Here is a 20,989-nt window from a genome sequence, read left to right as displayed (position 1 = left end):
CCGTAACATCCAGAATCTCGCTCTGCACTTGGGGCCAGCTAGCAGCAGCGTGCAGGCTCTGGCTGGCTCCCCAGGACTGCTCGTTTACCTTGCCCTCCCCTGAGGGTATGTGACAGCAGGGCTGCATTTTTATGGTATGCTCCAACTTCCATCCAGCCTTCCTTGGTCTGGAGCTTTGCAAGTGTTTATACTCACACCCACACACAGAAGCTGCCCTGTGGCCCTCCTACTTGAATTTTCCTTTTAAAGTGAAGCCATCTTTGTGCCCTGCTCTGGTGGTTGACCAGTTTACAGGGAACTGACTGAGTCGCCTATGCCCAAAGCAGGAGACCAGGAGCTGTGAGTCTGTCCAGAAAGGGACCAAACGTCCCAGCCATGGCTATAGAGCACATGGGGCTTCCCCTGGAAAAGCAGCTTTTGTTCTAGGGAATGGAATCTGTGCAAACAGGGCCCCAACCGCCTTACCAGGGTTCTGGGTAGGCACTTGGCAAGGCCCAGGCAGTCCGTAGAAGACACCGGGGCACTTCGCAGGTCAGGGCCCAGGCCTCAGCCGCCTCGACTCCCCTGGCAAAACCGCTGCTCAAGAGGAAACCCACAACCTCAAGGCCAAGGCTTTGCCTTTTCCTTCCATTAAGGCTCACCTGCCTTTTCAGAGGACCCCCAGGGAGCCTCCCACACCCCCCAGAGGCCCTCATATTTTTCCATCTTTCTATTAGGCATCTTTTTCTCATTAATGTACTAACACTCAAGTTATGTGCAGAGAATGAGGAAAAAGAGACCTTGTGTGGGGCTTGGGATTTGTTCAAAGCCTGGGGAAATCGTTTTAGAGGGTGTATGTTTTTTATTCCTTTTATGAGAGATGCATGTTTCCCCCCCTCTGTGACTTGTTTAAAAGTAAAGTTTAATATGCTGCCAGAGAAATTGCTGGTTAATAACTTAATAAGCTATGTGCTAGGAATTATGGGAGAAAAGTAGTATCCAAGAAAACTTTTATTGTACAGTTTGGGGCTTGGAGGATATATAGCTTCAGTTATTATATAAAATGCTAACAGAAGTCCCCTTTCTTTTCAAACCCTACTTTCTCCCCAGGATTATAAAAAAGGATAAAGAAGTGAGGCGAATGAAAACTTCTGGAAGCTGCATGAGAAGTCTGTATGTAGATCACAAGGTGAGAATTTCCAACAGCCACAGTCAACAGAACTGTGCTAATGTGAACTTGGCAAAGCACACACTTGGAAATTAGCCCTGGCAATAATAGTAATACTGATAATAATAATGTCAACTGCCTTTTATGAAAAGTTTTGTCTTCAAAAAATATTCCTACCTTATCTTCATAAAATTCTTAAGAGGGAAGAAAAATAGGCATTATTATTCCCATTTTTTACAAATCAACAAAGTAGCTCATGTAGTTCAAGTGACCTACCCAAGATTAGGGCAAAAACCAAGAAGAGAATCAAGGTTTTCTTGACAAACTGTATCTATGTGTCCCAAACACAATCAGATGCAAAGTGAGACGCCATGCCAAACAATGAGAGTATTTTGGTTTGCAGCCACATGCTGTGGTGTTGTGTCCTGTAGCCAGTCTGGTGAAAAGCAAGGCTCCGAGCACAGCTGTTCCCGCGAGGGCCAACACAAAGGCCTGTTTTCAACATGGCTGATGATGCTGATAAAGATTTAATCATCTGACAATGGATATTTCCTCTATTTGCTTAGCTCTTCTATACTTTCACACTCATTACACACCATGTGCTTCCTTGCCCACATCGGTTTCCCACCGTCATTTTACAGGTCCCCACTTTACAGATACAAACGGAGTCCCAAAGAAATGACTGGCCCCACAGGGTTGGCTAGAGCTTAACAGGGACCCCAGAACCCAGACCTGCTAACCTTGAGTGGACTCCGTCTCTCCTCAACTCCAGCAGGACGCATACACAGGTCAGAGGCTTTTCCATCTGCCAAGTCCCTCTCAAAGTGCCCCCCCTCTGGTCACCCAGAAACATAGGGCCTTTGGGCTCAGGCGGGGAGCCCTGGAGTAAAATTCCGATACCGCATGGGAAAGTGTTATTTCCAGAGGTGTGTAGGCCAATCCTATCACCAAGGAAGCCTGGGTTATCACTGGCAGCTGAGAGGGAGGAAGGAAGGAGAGCAAAGCTCTGGAGGGTTTCTCTTAAAGCCGCTCCTTCGGTCCATTCATGTAAGACCAGTCCACGGGCCCCAAAAGCCCTCCTGGAGGCGGCCTGAAATCTGGCCACACGGGACAAACGTACCATGGCTGAGTCAGCTCAATATGAGGGCAGAGAAGCAGGAGACCAAGCGAGGTGTAAAGAAGCACTCCGGCCAGGTCTGTGTGTTGCCGGAGAGCCTGCCTTCAGAGTTGCTGACTTCAGTTAAGGGTACTGTCTCCAAAGATCACTACTGAAAAACAGCTGTATGATCCAGGAGAATTAACTTGTTTACATGTTAGAACTTAGTAACACGTTAGCATGATTCGTTGGTCAGATCAAGTGGCAGTGGCAGTCAACTAGCTGAGAATAGATTTCTAAGGAAAGAGGACCTTGAATAGCTAAATGTTTGATGGCAAGGAGGTCTAGAGCATGGGTCCATGTCCAAGGAGGGCAGCTCCTGAGAGAGGGTGCCGGGACAGCCAAGGGCATGGGGTTGCAGGGTTTGCTACGAGGATGATCAGGCCACAGTAGAAAAAGGAAATGGATCAAGAGGCAAAAAGCAAATTTGCTACTTATGCCCAACTTGGGCCACCTCCAGAGTCAGCCACATCTGTCGAGTAGGAAGAAGTCACCTGCCCTCTTGTGCCTAATTCCTCATCTAGAAATGCTGGTTTGGATTAGATTCTTATTTTGAAATAGGAAGTCAGGATGCTCCTCTTAGTCCCTTTTGGGGCCCCCAATGGCCGTGCGGGTGGGTCTCCAGGCCCCCATCCCAGCTTGCACCTCATGTGTCAGCTCTACTATCTTCAACATCTTGAACGTCCTCTTAAGCTACTATTTGAAGAAAGGATTCCACTGGACTAGATGATCTCTAAATTCCCTTCCAGTGGTAAATTCCGTGGCTCAATGGTCCTCTTGGCACTGCTGAGAAAACAACAGGCAGGCAGTCTAAAAGGCACACAAGCAGCATCTCTACTCCCCTCACCAGCTGCCCAGGCAGGCAACAGGGCCTTCCGAGAGACAGACAGAGAGCTGGTGGATGGTCATCGGGGAGCTTTTGCTCACCACCAGGAGGGGCTGGAATTGTTGATCACTGGGAGGGGCTGCAAAGATTTAATACACTCCTCAGTGTATCTCATGTGCTTGGAGACAGCAGTGTACTTACCAGTATAAGCTTGAGCTTACTGACTTCCTTTTAACTCTTGGATCAAATCCAAATTCCTCTGGCTGACATTTAAGGCCTGCCACACCTGGTCTCTTACCAAATCTTGCACCGCTCTCCGAAACATAGTGTGTCTCCTTGCAGCTCTCTGCTCTCACTGGCGCACAATATGTCCCATGGATTCTCTTTGGTGTGTCCTTGCACATGCTGTCTACAGTCTTGACACGCTCTTTTCCCACCACGTTTGATGTTTCCCAATCACACCAGTGCTCTAGGACCCATCTCGAATACCTAACTCCCCGAGAAACCAAAGCCTTCCCTGACTATTCCAGTCTACATTCTTCTCTGAATTCTTGTACTTATTCTATGTATTACAGATTTAGAACTTCTTTATGCACGTCACCGTTGGTTGTTTCACATGGATAAGCTCTCTTTTCAACTAGACTGAACCATCACTAAACTCTGACAATAGAGACTCCATTATAAATGCCTAAAGTGGTTCCCACAATGCTGAGCACTGTGCTAAGATTCCTTCCTTTGTACTTGGGCAATGAGACCTTCACAATTTATTTAGCAACACAGGCTATCAGTCTAAACTCACTCATTCTCCAATCTAAGAAAATTAACCTTATCTAATAATTACATTCTCACCCAGCCTTTAAAGACATTTCCCTCCTCCTAGAAGATTTCCTTGGCACCCCGACCCCACAAGCCGGCTCCTGTGCACACTCTGACCTCATTTCAGGATTTACCAGATTCTTACTTGTTTACAGTTAATTAAATCCATACCTGTCTTATTTACATGGTTTTTGAAACAGGGACCATATCATTCATCTCTATATTCCCCACTGTGTCTACTACACTGCTTTGTGCTATTTGTCAATCTAAATTGGCTCCAATTCATTGGGAATGGTTCCATGTGTTGATTTATCCAAAAGATGGAACATGTTACATGTTAAAGGAAAAAAAATAAGCCACTATGTTAGTGTTTTACACAATATTATGAAAATGTGTTGAGGACACTTAAAAGCCTGCGCTTCTTTGCAAGCCGGACAATGACAACATCGCCCAAATCTTCCAACAGCAATACCTCCATAAGCCAACAGCTACAAGTAGAGCAAAACAGATATTTCTGAGTCCTTTATCAAATTAATTGCCATTTCCAGGTTAGGACTGCAGATTTCTATATTTAAAAAGTAGAAAGCATCAGCAGTTGGCAGCAGAATTCTTGATGTGTAGTTGCATGAAAGGACTATTTTTATTTCTCATTGCAATATGAAGAAGCTTTGATCTTGGGCAACTTGCTCAAAGGCTCAGTTTAATATATTGATCTCTTGTGACTACTTTTACCTGACTAGTTTCCATACGCTCAGCCTGTCAACAAGAAATACCTCATATATTCTCAAGCTTCACTTCTTCTCAGACACCTTATTCCTTCAAGTCTTGACATATTTTTTTTTTTTAAAGATTTTATTTATTTATTTGACAGAGAGAGAGATAGCGAGAGCAGGAACACAAGCAGGGGGAGTGGGAGAGGGAGAAGCAGGCTTCCTGCCGAGCGGGGAGCCCGATGAGGGACTCGATCCCAGGACCCTGGGATCATGACCTGAGCCCGAAGGCAGATGCTTAACGACTGAGCCACCCAGGAGCCCAAGTCTTGACATATTTTTAAAAGGAATATCTAATGAAGAAAATGTTTTGCACCCTGTCCATTGGTTTGGGTTGAAACGTGCTAACTGAATGGTTCTGTTTTTAAAAAATACAAACAGGATCTCATTCTGAGATATCTTAACCTTAAATATTTCTGAGCAGTCTGAAAGAGAAGCGAACAAATGTCAACAAGCTTGAGTCTGAAATACACCAACTTCATTTCTCTCATCTTTCAAATATGCATGAGGTGCAAGGAGACTTGAAGTAGGCCGAGCTGAAGGACTCAGAGTGGTCCTAATGGGAATCTCCCACCCCCATAAAATCTGGGGGTTGAAAGAAAAGCAATGTTAAAAAAGAGGGGGCGGGAGGGGAGTACTGGGAAAACTTTTACTTTGGAAAAAAAAAGAAAGAAAAAAAGCGAAGAAGAAACAAACCAAAAAAGCAAAAACCCAACCCCCAGCAATGCCCGGAAACTTGCAATGTAACTAACCATCCCTGTTCAGACTTGCTTCCCTTACAGTTTTGGCAGGGACCACAAATGATAGCCTTAAAATGCCACATGAGCATCAGAATATTTTAACAATCCTTCTTGACTGGATGTATTTCAACATTTCAACTGGATGCATGGGAGTGAAACAGCAACCTGCAGCTGTGGCAAAGGGCTGAGGCCTCTCTTCATTTTGAGCAGTTGCGAAAGGAGGACCTCTTCCTTCAGGAGGGGAGCGGCCCAGCAGGAGCGAGGGGTTTGCGAAGGGCGAAGGAACAGTGGGAAAATGCAATGAGACCTAAACCCCAGTATTTCTCCCCGGGGGGGTGCAGGCTCTTGAGGGGATCAATCTGGCGGTTAGAACATAGATGCTGTCTTCAGCTGTGAAGCAAAACAGAATCCCAAACCAGAGCTTCTGCAGCTGGCCACAGACCCCCCTGGGGAAGGACTGGGATTGCTGCACAAAAGCCAGACCCAGCTCTGTCTCTATAAGCATATTTCCCTCACACATTTAAGTCCAAGGCCTTCAAGGAGCTTACCACTCCTCTTAGTTGGGCCTAGGAACTAAGAAAATGGGGAGAACGATGAGAGTATGGACAAGGGGGTGGACAGGGAAGGAGACGCACAAGTGGCTGGAGGTATGAATTGGAGAGATGGAGGCGTGGACGAGGAGTTCACGGAGGAGGGAACAGGGGGTGTCAGGAGCACTGATGGGGAAGCTGTATTGGGAGGATCATAGAGCTAATACTTTTTGCAAATGAGAATCAACTTGGGGTAACAAATCATTAGGTCTAGTACAAAGAGTAGTCTTCAACAAACATTAGTGCCCTCCACCATTTCTTCTCCTCATCAGGATGCTTTTACTCAAAAATTTATTGCCCAAGGTTGCTTTTCTTGTAACCTTGGGACATGTTCTTGTATTCCTAAGAGCCTGTTTTTCTCACCAGAATATCAGACTGCTATTTTCAAAACGATAATACTCTCTGCATGCCAACAAGCACTGGTCCTACCCTAGGCACTGAGGCCACTGGGATGGCTGACTGGACAAAGGAGTGTGGGCTCCCCATAGAAAGTGCTGGGGCCATACAGGCCCTCCATGCAGGGCATCCCAGGTGGATGGGGAAAGAATTCGGGGCCGACCCCTTTAGTGGTCTTAGCCTTTTCCTGTGTCCCCAAGCTCTGGCCTTTGAGAATGAGGGTGTAAAGGCGGGAGTATTTCAAAGGGGCACAGTCTGGATGACCACAGTGAACCCTGGCCCTCAAAATATGTACTGTGTCCCAGAACCAGCAGCATCAGAACTGCGTGAGAACTCGTCAGAAATGCAGGATCTTGGGCGCCTGGGTGGCTAAGTTGGTTAAGCGACTGCCTTCGGCTCAGGTCATGATCCTGGAGTCCCGGGATCGAGTCCCGCATCGGGCTCCCTGCTCAGCGGGGAGTCTGCTTCTCCCTCTGACCCTCCTCCCTCTCATTCTCCCTGTCTCAAATAAATAAATAAAATCTTTAAAAAAAAAAAAAAAAGAAATGCAGGATCTTAGGCACCAGCCCAGACCTACTGAATGAGAGTCTTCATTTTAAGGAGATCCCCATGTGATCATGTGCACATGAAGGTCTGAGGAGCACGGTTCTCGACAATGCTTAAGCGCTGTCATTCAAAGGCCTTGACAAAAACACTGGACAGATGGCGGCAAGGGGGCTCCAGCAGAAAGAGCCCCACAAGGAGCAGGGAACTAAGTCCTCAACAAATGTTAATTGTTATCAGATAGGATCTTACCCTTGCCCAAACAAATTCCCCAACCGCTCTGGGCGGCATTTTCCCATATGCATGGGGATGGGAGTGGACTGCAAGAAACTTCAGGATTCCTTCTAGTTCTAAAGTTCGAGGTCTATGATTCAATTTGACAAGACTCTGTTTTGTCGCCCTCTCTACACTGAAGTTTGGTTTTAATAGATAGTTGCAGATTTAATACAGCTTGGCATATGGCAGGGCTCAATAAGTATTTGTTGAATGAAGTGATACAGATATGAGTCTATTCTCTTCAAGCTGCCCCTCAAAAAACAAAAATGAGCCATAAGCTTCCAGGACAGTAGACCACACCAGAGTGTCAGGTCTAACTGACACTTTTCAGGGCAACTGACATAACTTAAAATATCTTGCTAAGGCAGCTTTTAAGTAATCTACCTCGGAAATTCACTCGTGTATGAAACTACACAGTGGCGTGGCCCCTCATTCTGGCCCATCTATGGAATCGAAAGTGTTAACGACTGTATCTCCTGGGTAGCAGGCTGGAGGGATGGTCATTCCATCTTTCTTGAATGAGTCTTTGGCCTCCAAAGAAAAATCCAAGTGTCCTCTAACACGGGCTATTTCACTCAACGCTCATCCTTCATCTTCTCTCTCAAGGAGATGGGAGACACAAGGAGGCACAAGGACACATCAGCAGTTCTCAATCCGACTGCATTTTAGAATCTCCTGGAGAGTTTTAAAACTACCAGTTCTTGGGTCACACCCTCAACCAAAAAAAAAAAAAAAAAATCAGAAATTCTGGAGGTGGGACCTGGCATCAGGTTTGAAGACCTCTCCAGATGATTCTAATATGCACCCATCAGCATTAAAAACTGCTGTCTGGAGTAAAAACTCACCATCAGCCAATCTGGGCACTTAATAAATGCCAATACCCAGAGTCACAAACTCCAGAACTCTTTCCAGCTTGTAAAAGTACAGCTCTATGCCCATTAAACACTATCTCCTCCTTCCCTTTCTCCCAGCCCCCAGCAACCACCATTCTATTTTCTGTCTCCATGAATGGGACCACTCTCAGTACCTTACAGAAGTGGAATCACACAGTAATTGTCTTTTTGTGACTGGCTTATTTCACTTAGCATGATGTCCTTAAGGTCATCCATGTTGTAGCCTGTATCAGGATTTCTTTCCTTTTTAAGGCTGAATCATATGTTGTCCATATATACCACACTGTTGACCCCTTTATACATCAACGGACACTTAGGTTACTTCTACCTTTTGGCTGTTGTGAATAAATGCAGCTATGAACAGGGGTGTAGAGATATCTCTTCAAGACTCTGCTTTCAATTCATTTGGGTCTATACCCAGAAGTAGAATTGCTAGGTCATAATGTATTACTATTTTTAATTTTTTGAGGAAACGCCATACTATTTTCCATAGTGGCTATACCATAAAGAGTTTTTAACAATAATAGCCAATACTTCCATGATACTGTTAAGTAAAAAAAGTAAGCTCTAACTTATATATATGATAAAGCCGCAACAATGTTAAAAAAAAAAAGGCACAGGAGAAAAGATGAAGTGAGTATATACAGAAAACTGTGAACTAACAAGTGACTTCCACTGGATGTTGGTAAGAGCAGACTGACATTCTCTTCTTTTCCAAATTTGATACTTGCCTAACTTTCTGTGATAGGCATACACTACGCTGACGACTGAGAAAAGAAAAGTGAAAAAAAATTTAGTAGGGCACATTTTTCTTCCTGGTCATCGCATCATCCGTTGCACTTAGCCTGATGGGTTCACTGAGTTCACCGCCTTTATCTGAAGGAAAACACACACACGCACTTCTTCCTTTTATAACCAAATTGATTTCTGAAAAATTTTAAGCCCAATATAATAATAATTCCAACTCTCGCTCAAAATAATAAGTCTTTTCTCCTCTTAGGGCTCCTTGACAGGGCTTTCAAAAAGTCCTTCCCGTTTAGGCAGGGCCTGTGGTCCAGCTGGGGCAGCAGAGCTGGAACCGGCCGTCAGCCGGGGAGCCAGGGCGCTGCCGAGTGCCCTCGTGGGGTGCCTGAGGCCAACCTCTCCACGCCCGCCACCCGCCTCATGTGCGCTCCGCCTGGGGCCTGGGTCGGCTTCGTTTTCCTTCAGTAGCTGCTGAACTGTCCTCACACCGTGAGAGAAGACACTGACCTGGACTGAGGAGGGAGGGATGGAGGCAAAAGGGGAAGGAAGGAACGTGAAGGATTAACGAGCTGATTTCCATAAAGGCTTTGACATCTTGGAATGAAAAGCGGCCTGTAAGAGCAGAAGCCCAGGCCTCTACTCAGGCCATGTTGCCAGCTGGCCGTTCATCACCAAAAATTCCCCAACAGTTCCATGGCTATTGCTTAACCACCTCATATAAATCCCAATTAATCTTGCAAAGTCAAAACATAAATATATGACAAAAGTCTTTATTTTATGTGCCCTCAATTTCAGGGTCAAAATTTACAAAACCGAATTGGTTATCCAGTGGCTCCAATGAACATTTTTTTTTTTTAAACCTTCTTTGGGAATAAAAAGACAAATAAATGACACCCTCACTAATGTGTATGTATTTACTGGACTGAATGAACTCAGGCTAATGATCAAATAAATTGTAGAAGAAAAAAATGTGTTGGTGCTAAAATTTAAACTACCTTTTTTTTTTTTGGCAGTAACATTAATGTTTCATAGCTTATACTGAAAAGATACAGAAAATCCTTAGTAGGCACAAAGGAACATTTATTTGTCTTTCATATGTAAATTGCTAGGGACATAAAAGAGCCTCTTGAGCAGTGGAACTGCGAATACTCCACATTGCAATGTCTTTCATGGGAAAGGCAGGTGATAATGTGAACACAGCGGTCGGCTTCGAGAAGGGCCCATTAGGACCCAGAACGGGCTCATGTGACCATGGAGGTATTAGTGCAGACATTCACCTCCCAGGGCAACAACCTCAAAGGACCTCAGGGACCAGGCAGGCATGTCTCACAGGACAGGCTGAAGCTTCATCATTTATATTCAGTGCTTTCCTTTCCTATTCAGGAACCTCAAGGTTATCATGTCAATGATGTGGATAATAGAGAAAAACTAATATGTGGCTTTGGAATGGATGGCCCTCCGGCAGTGTGTTTTCCTCCCAAACTTTATTTCAGGCTCTGAACACATCCTGATTAATATAGTAAAAGTGCCTTGGGAGCAAGAGGAAGCCCGGTGCTAGGAACCACCTATAGACCACCCACAAAGTATAAAGTTCACACTTGGATCATAAAGAGTCGACTGTACTGGAAACATAAAAATGGCTTTCCTGGACTCTCGGCAACGAAGGTGGAAACACAGTGAATTGCAGTGATTCATGCTTTTGTTTTCTAGTGCTGAAAAATCATGGAGAAAAATCAGAGAAGGTGTGTGTGTGTGTGGGTGGTGGTGGTGATGATGCTGAAATCCTAACTGAAAAATTGCAACAGAGACCAGAAGTAAAGTTAAAAGAGGACAGGAGGACCTCTCCAGCTGAAGAAGAGGCTGATGGCACTTGGTCATCCATCTTCAGGCACTGACCGCAGAGCATGAAGGTCCATTCAGACGGCTGGCTGTGACACCATCTCCTCCTTCCCATCCAACAAGAAGGAATGGGCTCAGGAAGCCAGCAGATGATGACTTTCTATGAAACCCATGAAAGGGCAGCAGCCTAAGGGGGCAGAAACACCTTTATAGCACTTGCAGAACAGGAAATTTAGGATTCTGTCTTGGGGCGGGCCTGGCTGGAAGCAGAGATTTCAATAGGATGGTTCCTAGAGAGTCCTGACTTCCTGATCCCTAGACACAACAGCTAGGAAGACCTGGCCTGCTATTGATAAACAGATGAGAGCACACATGTGATCACAATTCCCTATTCTCCCAAGAAAGGCAGCTTAGGGGAGTTATCTAAAAGCCACACGGAAGGCAAATGATACTAGGCTCAGAGAAGCAGTTTATGGTCAATCAACTCCTGCTCTCTACATAAGAGAGAGAAAACACAAACTGGTCTAAAAATGAGAGTTAACCATCACTTTACTGGCATTTCAGACATGAGAGAATTTCCCCATCAGTATCCCTGCCCAGAGCTAGAGGTGCTTAGACAAGACATGGAGACTCACACATCCACACACCGAGAAATCCTTCAATGGCTCTCTTTCACCAAGAGGTTTCCTTGAGGAGCTTTCACTGTGTGGCCTCCTTGGATTTCCACAGCCTCATGTACCTTCTACGGGTTCCAGAAGAGCTAACTTCTTTATTGCTCTCCATACTCGCCATGCCATTTCACACAGCCATGTCTTTGCCACTGACATGACCAGCACCCAGAATGCCCTCCCTGCCCGGGCTGCTCGCTGAAATGCTACTCATCTCTTTTTTTTTTTTTTTTTTAAAGATTTTATTTATTTATTTGACACAGAGAGACAGACAGCGAGAGAGGGAACACAAGCAGGAGGAATGGGAGAGGGAGAAGCAGGCTTCCCGCCAAGCAGGGAGCCCGATGCGGGCCTCAATCCCAGGACCCTGGGATCATGACCTGAGCCGAAGGCAGACGCTTAATGACTGAGCCACCCAGGCGACCCGAAATGCAACTCATCTCTTGATGGCCCTTCCCTGCCCCTCCTCTGGGCTACTCCTGTGCTTAATACACACATTTGTTATTTCCCTTGCCACATGCGGTGGAAATTACTTATTCACACATCTTTCTCACCTCCTGGATATGAGTTCCTTGAAGCCAGAGCTCTCTCTCTATCTTTGCATCCCTTCCACCTCCTAACACAAAGGTCAGCTTGCAGCCCATGCTCAACAAGACTTTGTTTGATTACAGTGACTTGCGGGCCTGTACTGCCCGTTTCCTGCCTTCCCACATGAGGTGGGGAACCAACAAAAGTGAACGCAAGTACATTTTTTTGACAAACGAAAAGGCTGCTATGTTAGGAAACCCATACACTGATTTCTAATCGAGCGCAAGATACTCTGGCATGGAATGTGGTAGCCTGTGGGCCTCTACTGGACCTCTTGTGCTGGAACTTACAGAGGACAGACTGCGGGGCCCTTGCAGTATACTGTCCTACCAATATCAGAGACCTGCAACATGGATTTTGAACACATTGTTACAGAGAGGACTCCCTGTGTACTGAATGAGAGATTCTTTTCATTCCATAGCATAGTTCACATAGCAAATGTCCTAAATTCTAGAATAAATGAACAATGGCCAGAATGAAAAAATAAATGTATCCACCCTCCTGTGCTTTCATTATTCAAGCTATTCTACTGCCTACTTAAAAAGGGGGCAACTTGCATGTCTTTTTCTTTTTCACACCCTACCAGTCTCTCTGTGCCTGTTCAAGTCTTACCCCAATCTCTAATTGCCGTGTGGCACCTAAGAGTTTGTACCACATCTGACACAGGGCTGGGCACATGGCAGGTATTAATAAAAACAAGCTGGCTGGTGGACCGATAAAAAGCCATATTACATGCCCCCCAGCCATACAGCAGTTTCAGAAAAATTGTCAAGAAAATATTTTTCTTTCTTTACCACAACCCGAAGTTCTAAAAAGATAAATACTCCAATAAGTTTAGAAAATGCATGCCAATGACTTTTAAAACTCCCACAACTAGAAACAGCCATTCTCCAATGTATTCCTAACCCCTGATAACTCCTTGCTCATGTGGGGTTTTAACATACCTCTCGGCCAGCCAGAGTTTGGCCCTGGTACAAACAGCAACGTCAGCCAGCAGCTGCTGAAAGTATGCATTCAGTCTGTATTTGGAGTCTGTGCAGGCTTCTAACAAATGAAAAACCTAAACCAGAAAAGAGAAAAAAGCAATATCCTGCTGTGAAAATATATTTTTCCTCAATGTTCAGTTCCTCCCTGTTAGGTTTCCTCAAAATATTCCCCTCAAAGAAAACAGACACCTGTAGAATGTGGCTCTGGTCTCCATGCAGGAAGCAAGCTGGTTTTGGGAGGACGCAGCAAGGGACAAGAAACCTGTGCCCTTAATTCCTACCTCTGCTCTGGGTCCCTCTGCGCAATTCCAAACAAGGGTGACTGACTACTCAGTGACCGAACACTCATTTGATACAAGAACTTATTCGTTACAACAGCCTAGAAAATGATTTTAGCAAAGAAAGGCAAACATCTTGCTCTAGGTGAGCAGTCTCTTATGAAAAAAAAATGTACCTTTTCAAGTCAAAGTCTTACTGCAGAAGAAAAATCAGCAGTCTCAGAGTCCAAATTGGTTTGTGTGTTGGGTTTATCAGAACCATCTTGGCCAAAGCAGCAGGCCACGATGATGCCTACCTTTGCAAACACGGGACAGTGATGTTTGTAAACGATCTTGATTTTCTTTCGCAGTTCCCCACTGAGACATGCGGAAGCAGCAAAACGGACACAACCTATTCTCACGCTGACATGACATGATGTATGAGAATTGAGCAGAGAAAGACAAATCCTCTAGTTGCCTCTATTTAGAATGAAGGCCACAGATCCAGCAGACACACGACCGTACGTGCGCGCGCCCGTGTGTGTGTGCGGCTCATGCAAGCATGTCGTGGATTCACACTCTGTGATGACGCCAACAACACTCTGTGAGGAGTATAAACCTGCAGCGGAGAGAGAGGACTAAGGCACAGATGAGATCCTCTGACCTTAGCCGGCGCCAAGGAGTACGAGGACGCATGGCAGAGAGCTCCTGCAGTCTCCTCATCTCAATCAAGCGGAGACGGTGGGCGGAGCAAAGCTAGTACGCGTAAACACACCGAGAACTTGGAAAGTCCATTTTAATAATCAGTTTGGTTCCCTCCCCTACTGTATCCTTCGCCAGAGCTACAGGTGACTCTTTCAAAGCGACAAGATTCAACTTTTTCCTCTCTTCCGCTCCTGCCGATGAGGAGCCTGAGAGTTAAATAGGGAAGTGAGTAAGTACAAAAAGCAGGAGGCCAAGATAAAAAAGATCCAGAATCATCAGAGCCTGAACGGGAATGAGCTAGCAGTTTTCCTGGGTCAGACATCTGCAGTTACCAACAACAAATATACCCGGAGCACCTCTGTTTAGAGAATTAAAAAAAAATTGTGATTATTATATGTAACTGTTATTATTATTTATTTAATTTTTTGGGGGGGGTCTAAATAGACGTAATTGTATAGGAGATTGCACACAAGTCCCGATGTGGAGACTGAAAATGCTTTCTCTAATAATGGATCTGTTATTTCAGAGGCAACAGATCAAGTATCACTACTTCACCACACCCCCACAGGGACCCACACCGCAGGTCGTGAAGTCTGGAGGAATGGGTCTGGCTGGGGCTTCTGTTCTTATGTGGTGACTGCCAGAGTGAAAAAACACACCTCCCTCTGCTTGAATCCCCACTACCTTGAAAGAGTTGTCAAAGTCACTGGGCCTTGCTTTACTTCTCTCCACAGCTGCAAAAAACCAACCACCAGGGCTTTTCATGGTGTCACAGGATCGTAATTAATCAGCAGACACCAGCAAAATACATGAGCGTGGAATTTACTTGTAAAGAAAGCTGTGAGATTTTCAAATGCCTCTCATTTAGAAGCAATCACCTCAAAAATAACTCCTGATGGATGTTTAAACTTAGTCCTATATTTGCTCACCTTACTTGGCAAAAACAAGGCTGTTTTTGAAACGCTTGGTAGCTCTGGTTTATGAAAATCAACCTCCAGGTCCACCAATTCTGTCACCTTGGGCAGAACCCAGACAACAATTGTGATCCTGGTTATTCACCAGGAACAGAGAGCGATCTATTTACATGGGACAACTGCAGAGGGAGGTACACTTATGAGAACCACGGTGGAAAGGAACATGGAGGTGAGACAGAGCGAGAGAAGTGAAAGACAGGGTCACAGAAGTCAAGGGAGAACCGGGCAGGGAAGGGGAGGAAGAGGAAAAGACGGGGGTGGGGGGGAGGAAAGAAAAGTTTTGTAAGCCCATGTCTGAAACAAGTGACTGTGTTTGAGATCATTTCTTTTTTGAGAAAATTAATGACTATATTTGAATACACGGCTACCTTCCCATGACATTTAGAGGGTCTGTTTTAATTTGTCCAAGAAAAATGAGGCCATCCTTTGGTGTGAAGTCCAGAGGTGGGGCCAGGCCTCTGGAACTACAATCCAAGGTCAGGTCCAGGAGCACCAGGCAGCCAGCTTCCAGGAAGGGTCATTTGTCCATCAGCTCGGAAAGGATGGCGGGGACAAGGCAGTTCCTCCTCCTTTCCCCCTTCTCTGAAAGTTCTGGTCCAGGAGAACCTCTGGGCTAGGAGTGTGGTCTAGGCCAGCCTGGGATAATTTGCAAACAGCCTGTAATACAGGACTGCACGAACCAAACAGAGAAACTGAAGCTGCGCGACCAACGGAATGCATGGGAGAGCTCCAAGAAGTGAAGTGTTACTTTAGGTCTCCCAGATTTGCAATAGGATTCCAATATTCAGTCCACAAATACTTACTAAACAAGAATTACTACCAGGCGCTGTCCCAGGAGCTGTGGCACAGAACACAGGAGTGCCTGCTCCCCGCAGCTTACACTCTAGTCACGAATAAGCAGAAAATCCACAGCTTCCCTGCCCCTGCCTGGTCTCGATTTAGAACCTGCATGGCGGCATCACCATCACTGTCCTCTTATGCTTGACCTCACCCTTGACCAAGCCCAGCACACAGCCGGAATGCAACGAGCATGTGCTGAATTGATTTCGCTTTGTGGTGCCTCTTCCTATACTGACTCTGCCTGTAGGACACATGCCCTTGGGTTTGGGGAGCTCCCGCAACCCCAGGTAAGGAGTGGGGACACAGCTGAACAGCACCGCACTCCTCTCTGCAGCAGGGAGAGGCCAGGTCAGTGGCGGGGATGCAGCCCTGCGGGAGGAGCGCACGCTTGGGAGCCAGGTGCATATGGGTGTAAACCCAGTTACTAGCTATGGAGCTTGGGGCAACTTATTTAACCTCTGCTTCCTCACGGTAAACAGTACATAACAATCTCTGGCTTATAGGACCATAGAGAGATTTAAAGGAATATATAGTACTTGGCACCCACTAGGCACCTGATAAAAATGTTAGTTCTCTTCCTTTTTCTGTCCGCCCCCTCCCTTTAGCCCCCATTCCAAAAATAAACATTCAGAGAAGGCTTTGCAGAAAAAAGTAATATTCCTATTTAACCCTTAAACAAATCTGGTCAGAATCTGGGGAAGACCATGCAAGCAGAGAAGAAACTGAATTATAAAAAAATGTTAAAGGGTATTAAAATAACAGTATTGCCAACAAAAAGAATAAACCTTAATGTAAACTATGGACTTTAGTTAATAATGATGTGTCAATACTGGTTCATTAATTGTAACAAACATACCACTCTAATGCAAGATACTAATAACAGGAGAAAACCGGGGAAGAAAGGAATATATGGGAACTCTCTGTACTACCTGCGCAGTTTTTCTGTGAATCTGTGATTGTTCTTAAAAAATCCTATGAATGGAAAGAAAATACGAGGACTGCTCAGGGGACAGCAAGTAGCTGTGTGTGGCGAGAGCACAGCCAGGGTGTGTGCAGGGTGGTAAGGGACACAGCTGCAAAGAGAGGCTGGGTTGGAATGAGGAGGATCAGCGCTCACATAATCAGATCTGTAATGTGGAAAGGAAAAGCCAAGACAGTGTGGAGGCTGGATAAGAAGGGGCAGGATGACCAAGACTGCTATCAGTCTAGACTACAGGTGGTCAGGGTCAAAGCCAGAAGCTGAAAGCCAAGGATGGCGGTGGGCCCAAAGCGGCTGCAGATGTTTTCTTTGACCTGCACAGTATTTTTCAACCTGCCACTTACGAATTGGGAAATTTCACACCAAAATCATCCTGATTTCCAACTTCTTTTGAAAAATCAGAAGACCTGGGGACCGCGGGCCCACACTCCTATGGGGCAACAGGCACCTGCGGGGGTGGGTTCACCATGGGACTAAGGTGGAGTGTCAGCGTCATTTATCACTGCTTTCTTGCCCCCCCCCTTTTTTTTTTTAACTTTTGGAGAATCAAGAGGAAAATGAAGTATTTACTGAACCCAAATCTCTATCAAATTTTAGAAACAAAGGATTGGACCAAGAGGGAGGGCTGTGTGTTTCTTTTTTTTTTTTTTTAAAGATTTTATTTATTTATTTGACAGAGAGAGAGAGACAGCTAGAGAGGGAACACAAGCAGGGGGAGTGGGAGAGGGAGAAGCAGGCTTCCCGCCGAGCAGGGAGCCCGATGCGGGGCTCGATCCCAGGACCTGGGATCATGACCTGAGCCGAAGGCAGACGCTGAACGACTGAGCCACCCAGGCACCCCAAGGGCTGTGTGTTTCTAACAGTTCCCCTTTATTCACTCATCTGCCCGTGCTGGTAGGATTTTGATTTTGTGAGAGCCCCAATCTAGATGGTAAAAGGAGTGGAATGGAGAGGAAAAGGATACACTTGAGAGACATTTTAGAAGCTGAAGAAGCAGGATTTGGCAACGTGGCGTTTAGACGTGGAGTTTAAAGTCAGAAAAGAGCCTTTTCACTCAGGCAGCTGGTGATGGAAAGCCATCGTCCAAGACAGGGACCACAAGGGAATATGCAGGTTTGGGAATGAGGGAAGGGGACCTAAGGAGTTTGGTTAGGAACATCCGCGTGATGATTGCTCTAGTCAGGGGTTATTTATCTTGCATAGCAAGAATTCTTTTGGGAGTGAAAAGGAGCTCTATGAATGACCACCATGGGATGAAGCAGGGCAGTGGGTTGCCTCTAGCTTCTGCAGGCCCTTAAGAGAAAGACTAGAGTGGACTCAGAGGTGTCTTTGGCAAAAAAAAGCAGCAGAAAGCTTTGCTGACTTAAGACGGTTGTGACCCGGTCAGAAAGAAAGCACATGCCAACCGTCAAGTGCACACCAGCAGCACCGCCCGTCATTATCGCAGGCAATGGGACCGCTAGGAGATGCCCTCAGCAGGGGAGGCCGGGCAGCAGTGGGGAGTGGGTAGCGTTCTTGCCCCTGAGATGCAAGCCCTGATGAATCTCCGGGAGGACCGAAGGAAAGTCTAGAGAACCTGGAGGCAGTTACTCTTTGCCCAGCCCCACTCTAAACGCAGAGACTCGGGAGAGTCCCCAAGCATCTGTGTAAAGCACGGGGTCCATTTGGGCAGCTTTGAATCTTAAAAGTGACTCCACAAGAGCAAATGTAATGCTCTTTGAATAAATGCCACAGGCCTAAAAAGAGTCATGAGGCAGATCCCTGAAAAAACTTGCACTGCACCAGTAAAATATGTCTGGTTTATGCTGCTAGACGAAAATAGTGACCTGTGTTAGACAAGATCAAGATGATATATGGCTGTTTGGGAATGCAACGCTGAGATGGGTTTTCCTCTTCACCAAGCATGGCTTCCAGGCAATTTTCCCCCTTATAAAATCAACAGCAGCTGAGCTCCAGAAACAGCAGGATCCAGCAATAACAGGCCCAGGTTAGGCAGGCCGTGAAAAAGGACAACTCCAAAGAGAAAAAAGATGCCCATTTCAGAGGTCAGATACAAATGAGCTCCATGTATCGTAATCATTAACAATCCCAAACTCTGAAGATCAAGGAATCTATCCACTTTTTGCAACTGTATTTTCTTAAAAACAAATCCCCTTCTTCTTCTTTTGCAGCATGCAGACTTTGGGAGAATGCTTTTGCCCCTATCACATTCAGCCGAGTATAAAATTTCTGTATCTGCCATTTTGCCTAGGCTTCTCTCTGCATTGCTCCAACCCCCACAGCTAAGTCAGAGCCACATTTTTCCAAGCCCAGTGTTTACACAGGATTTTATTTCGGCTGGTAAAACATCTGTATTTTTTCAGGGACTTAAATAAATGATCTATGCCGGGAATGTACAGTATAGGGTGATGTCAGGCCCCCTTTTTCTCTCGACTCACTGGGCAGAACAGGCAAACATTGTTTCAGCCTGTAGTTGGGAATGTGAATATTTATCCTGTCGACTTAATTCATACAAACAGAACGAAAGGCAGGCAGGCAGAAGTATTTTATGGCTTTAAGTCAGGCTGAAAGGAGGGGAGGGTGTGAGAAGGGGGATGACTGAGGGAGGAATCTAAACTTTCTAATTCACAGAAACATGCTTAATCATATAAAGGTGGAGAAAGAGATACAGCAAAAATTATTTAAAAGGTAGACTGCATTTGTATGTGTGTACAGGGTGAGTGTGTGTGTGGGGGGTAGGAGATGGGAAAGCGAGAGACAGAAGAGTTCTCTAACTTATATATCCTTCCTAATCATTACAGTGAGGGTTAGGATTTAATTGTTTTCTGCTTCAGGCCCATTAATCTTATCCCCAGCCAGACCACAGGCTTTTCAGGGCAGCCCCCTTAGCCTCTGACTTCTATAGTGCAGGCAATGGTCCTCATTGGGTATATGCAGCTGCCTAGGTCATCTGTGCAGAGAGCTCAGCATATTTTTCTTTTTTTATCGACAACCCTGTGGACAGGAGGCATGACCCTGGGACACTTCAGCTACTCAACCTGGTCATCCCTACAAGAAAGGGCTTGGTGGGCATGTGCCACCCACAGTTACCCACCAATGCTAGAGGGCAGGTGGGGAAGCATTTCAAGTGGTTACTCCTCCAAACCTCAACCTGTTAATCAGATGAGAACACATCCTTAGGAAGGTCTTGGTAAGTTCCCAAAAGGTGACACTTGGCTGTGTTGTGTTGTCGCTGCCAGGAAAAGGGTGCTAATTATGAAGTGTAATTACTTCCTGGCTGACACTGGCTTGGGAAAGAGAATCGCAGGAAATAGGCCCATGAATCTCTTTAAGGCCTAAAATGTACACAAACACAAAGTGTGTAGGGCCCTGAAAAGTCACTTTGTGTGTCAATGCGTTCCCTCCTTTCTATTAACACTCCCCTTGTTCTAGTTCAGGAACCAAAGATCTTATGCCTAGAAGATGAAAACAACTCACTGGTCTCCGCCGCCAAAGCTTATTTGACACATGGCTGCAGAGAAACTTCCTTAAAGCCCTGACTGTATCACTCCCAAGTTCAAAATCCTTCAGTGACTCCCAACCACCTAAAGACTTTGCTGGGCACTGAAGTCTTGACCTACCTTTCTGCTTTTACTTCCTTCTTCCTCCACTTCACATATCTATTTTGTGGCTAAATGGGACAATTTCCCATTCCTGACAACTTATAAATGTCTTTCTGTCCAGGATGTTCCCTCTATTTCTCCTGCTACCACCCTCTCCAACTCTGCCTATTTAAATTCCATTCATACTGTAAGGCCTGGCTAACACCACCTCCTCCATAAAACCTTCCTCTTCTTTCATCAACCGCCATCCCCCTCCCCGCCACCAACACATACTCTTTTCCTACTCAGTGCCCAACAGCTCATTTCATTTGATTTAAAAAAAATTTTTTTTAAATCCTGTCATCATGGTTATCAATCTATAATTTCCTTTCCTGAAGTATAGCTCTTTGAAGGCAAGGACTATGTCCTGTTCTTTATAGTCCCTGGGGTCCCAAGGATATGTAGTTTTGTCTGGTGGAGAGAGGGCTCCATGAATGGAGTATTTATTGATTTGGAACTGTACCATGCCTCCTTGCCAGGGGTGGCAGGGGCAGAACCCATGTTCACAGCAGCACCCACGGTGCTAAAGGTGACCTCTCTACATGGTCCCCATGCAAAGGGGCTGGGAGAACTACACAGTATTAATGAGACAGTGAGTATCCATTTGTCTTAGAT

General features: G+C 45.6%; 1 protein-coding gene across 4 annotated transcripts in view; it reads right to left on the bottom strand.

The window, feature by feature from the left end:
* The window catches only part of THADA (THADA armadillo repeat containing), a 323,565-nt gene that overhangs the window by 86,692 nt on the left and 215,884 nt on the right, over nucleotides 1-20,989 (bottom strand). For all 4 annotated transcript variants that reach the window (XM_021701170.2, XM_021701169.2, XM_021701171.2 and 1 more), the window contains one exon: nucleotides 12,937-13,052. In XM_021701170.2, coding sequence (XP_021556845.1) covers nucleotides 12,937-13,052 — 116 coding nt within the window. The remainder of the gene's footprint in view (nucleotides 1-12,936; nucleotides 13,053-20,989) is intronic.

This window comes from Neomonachus schauinslandi, chromosome 10 (genome assembly GCF_002201575.2).
Source record: "Neomonachus schauinslandi chromosome 10, ASM220157v2, whole genome shotgun sequence".
NCBI lineage: Eukaryota > Metazoa > Chordata > Mammalia > Carnivora > Phocidae > Neomonachus > Neomonachus schauinslandi.
The sequence above is the reverse complement of the archived record's forward strand: the minus strand, read 5'-3'. Positions and strand labels throughout refer to the sequence as shown.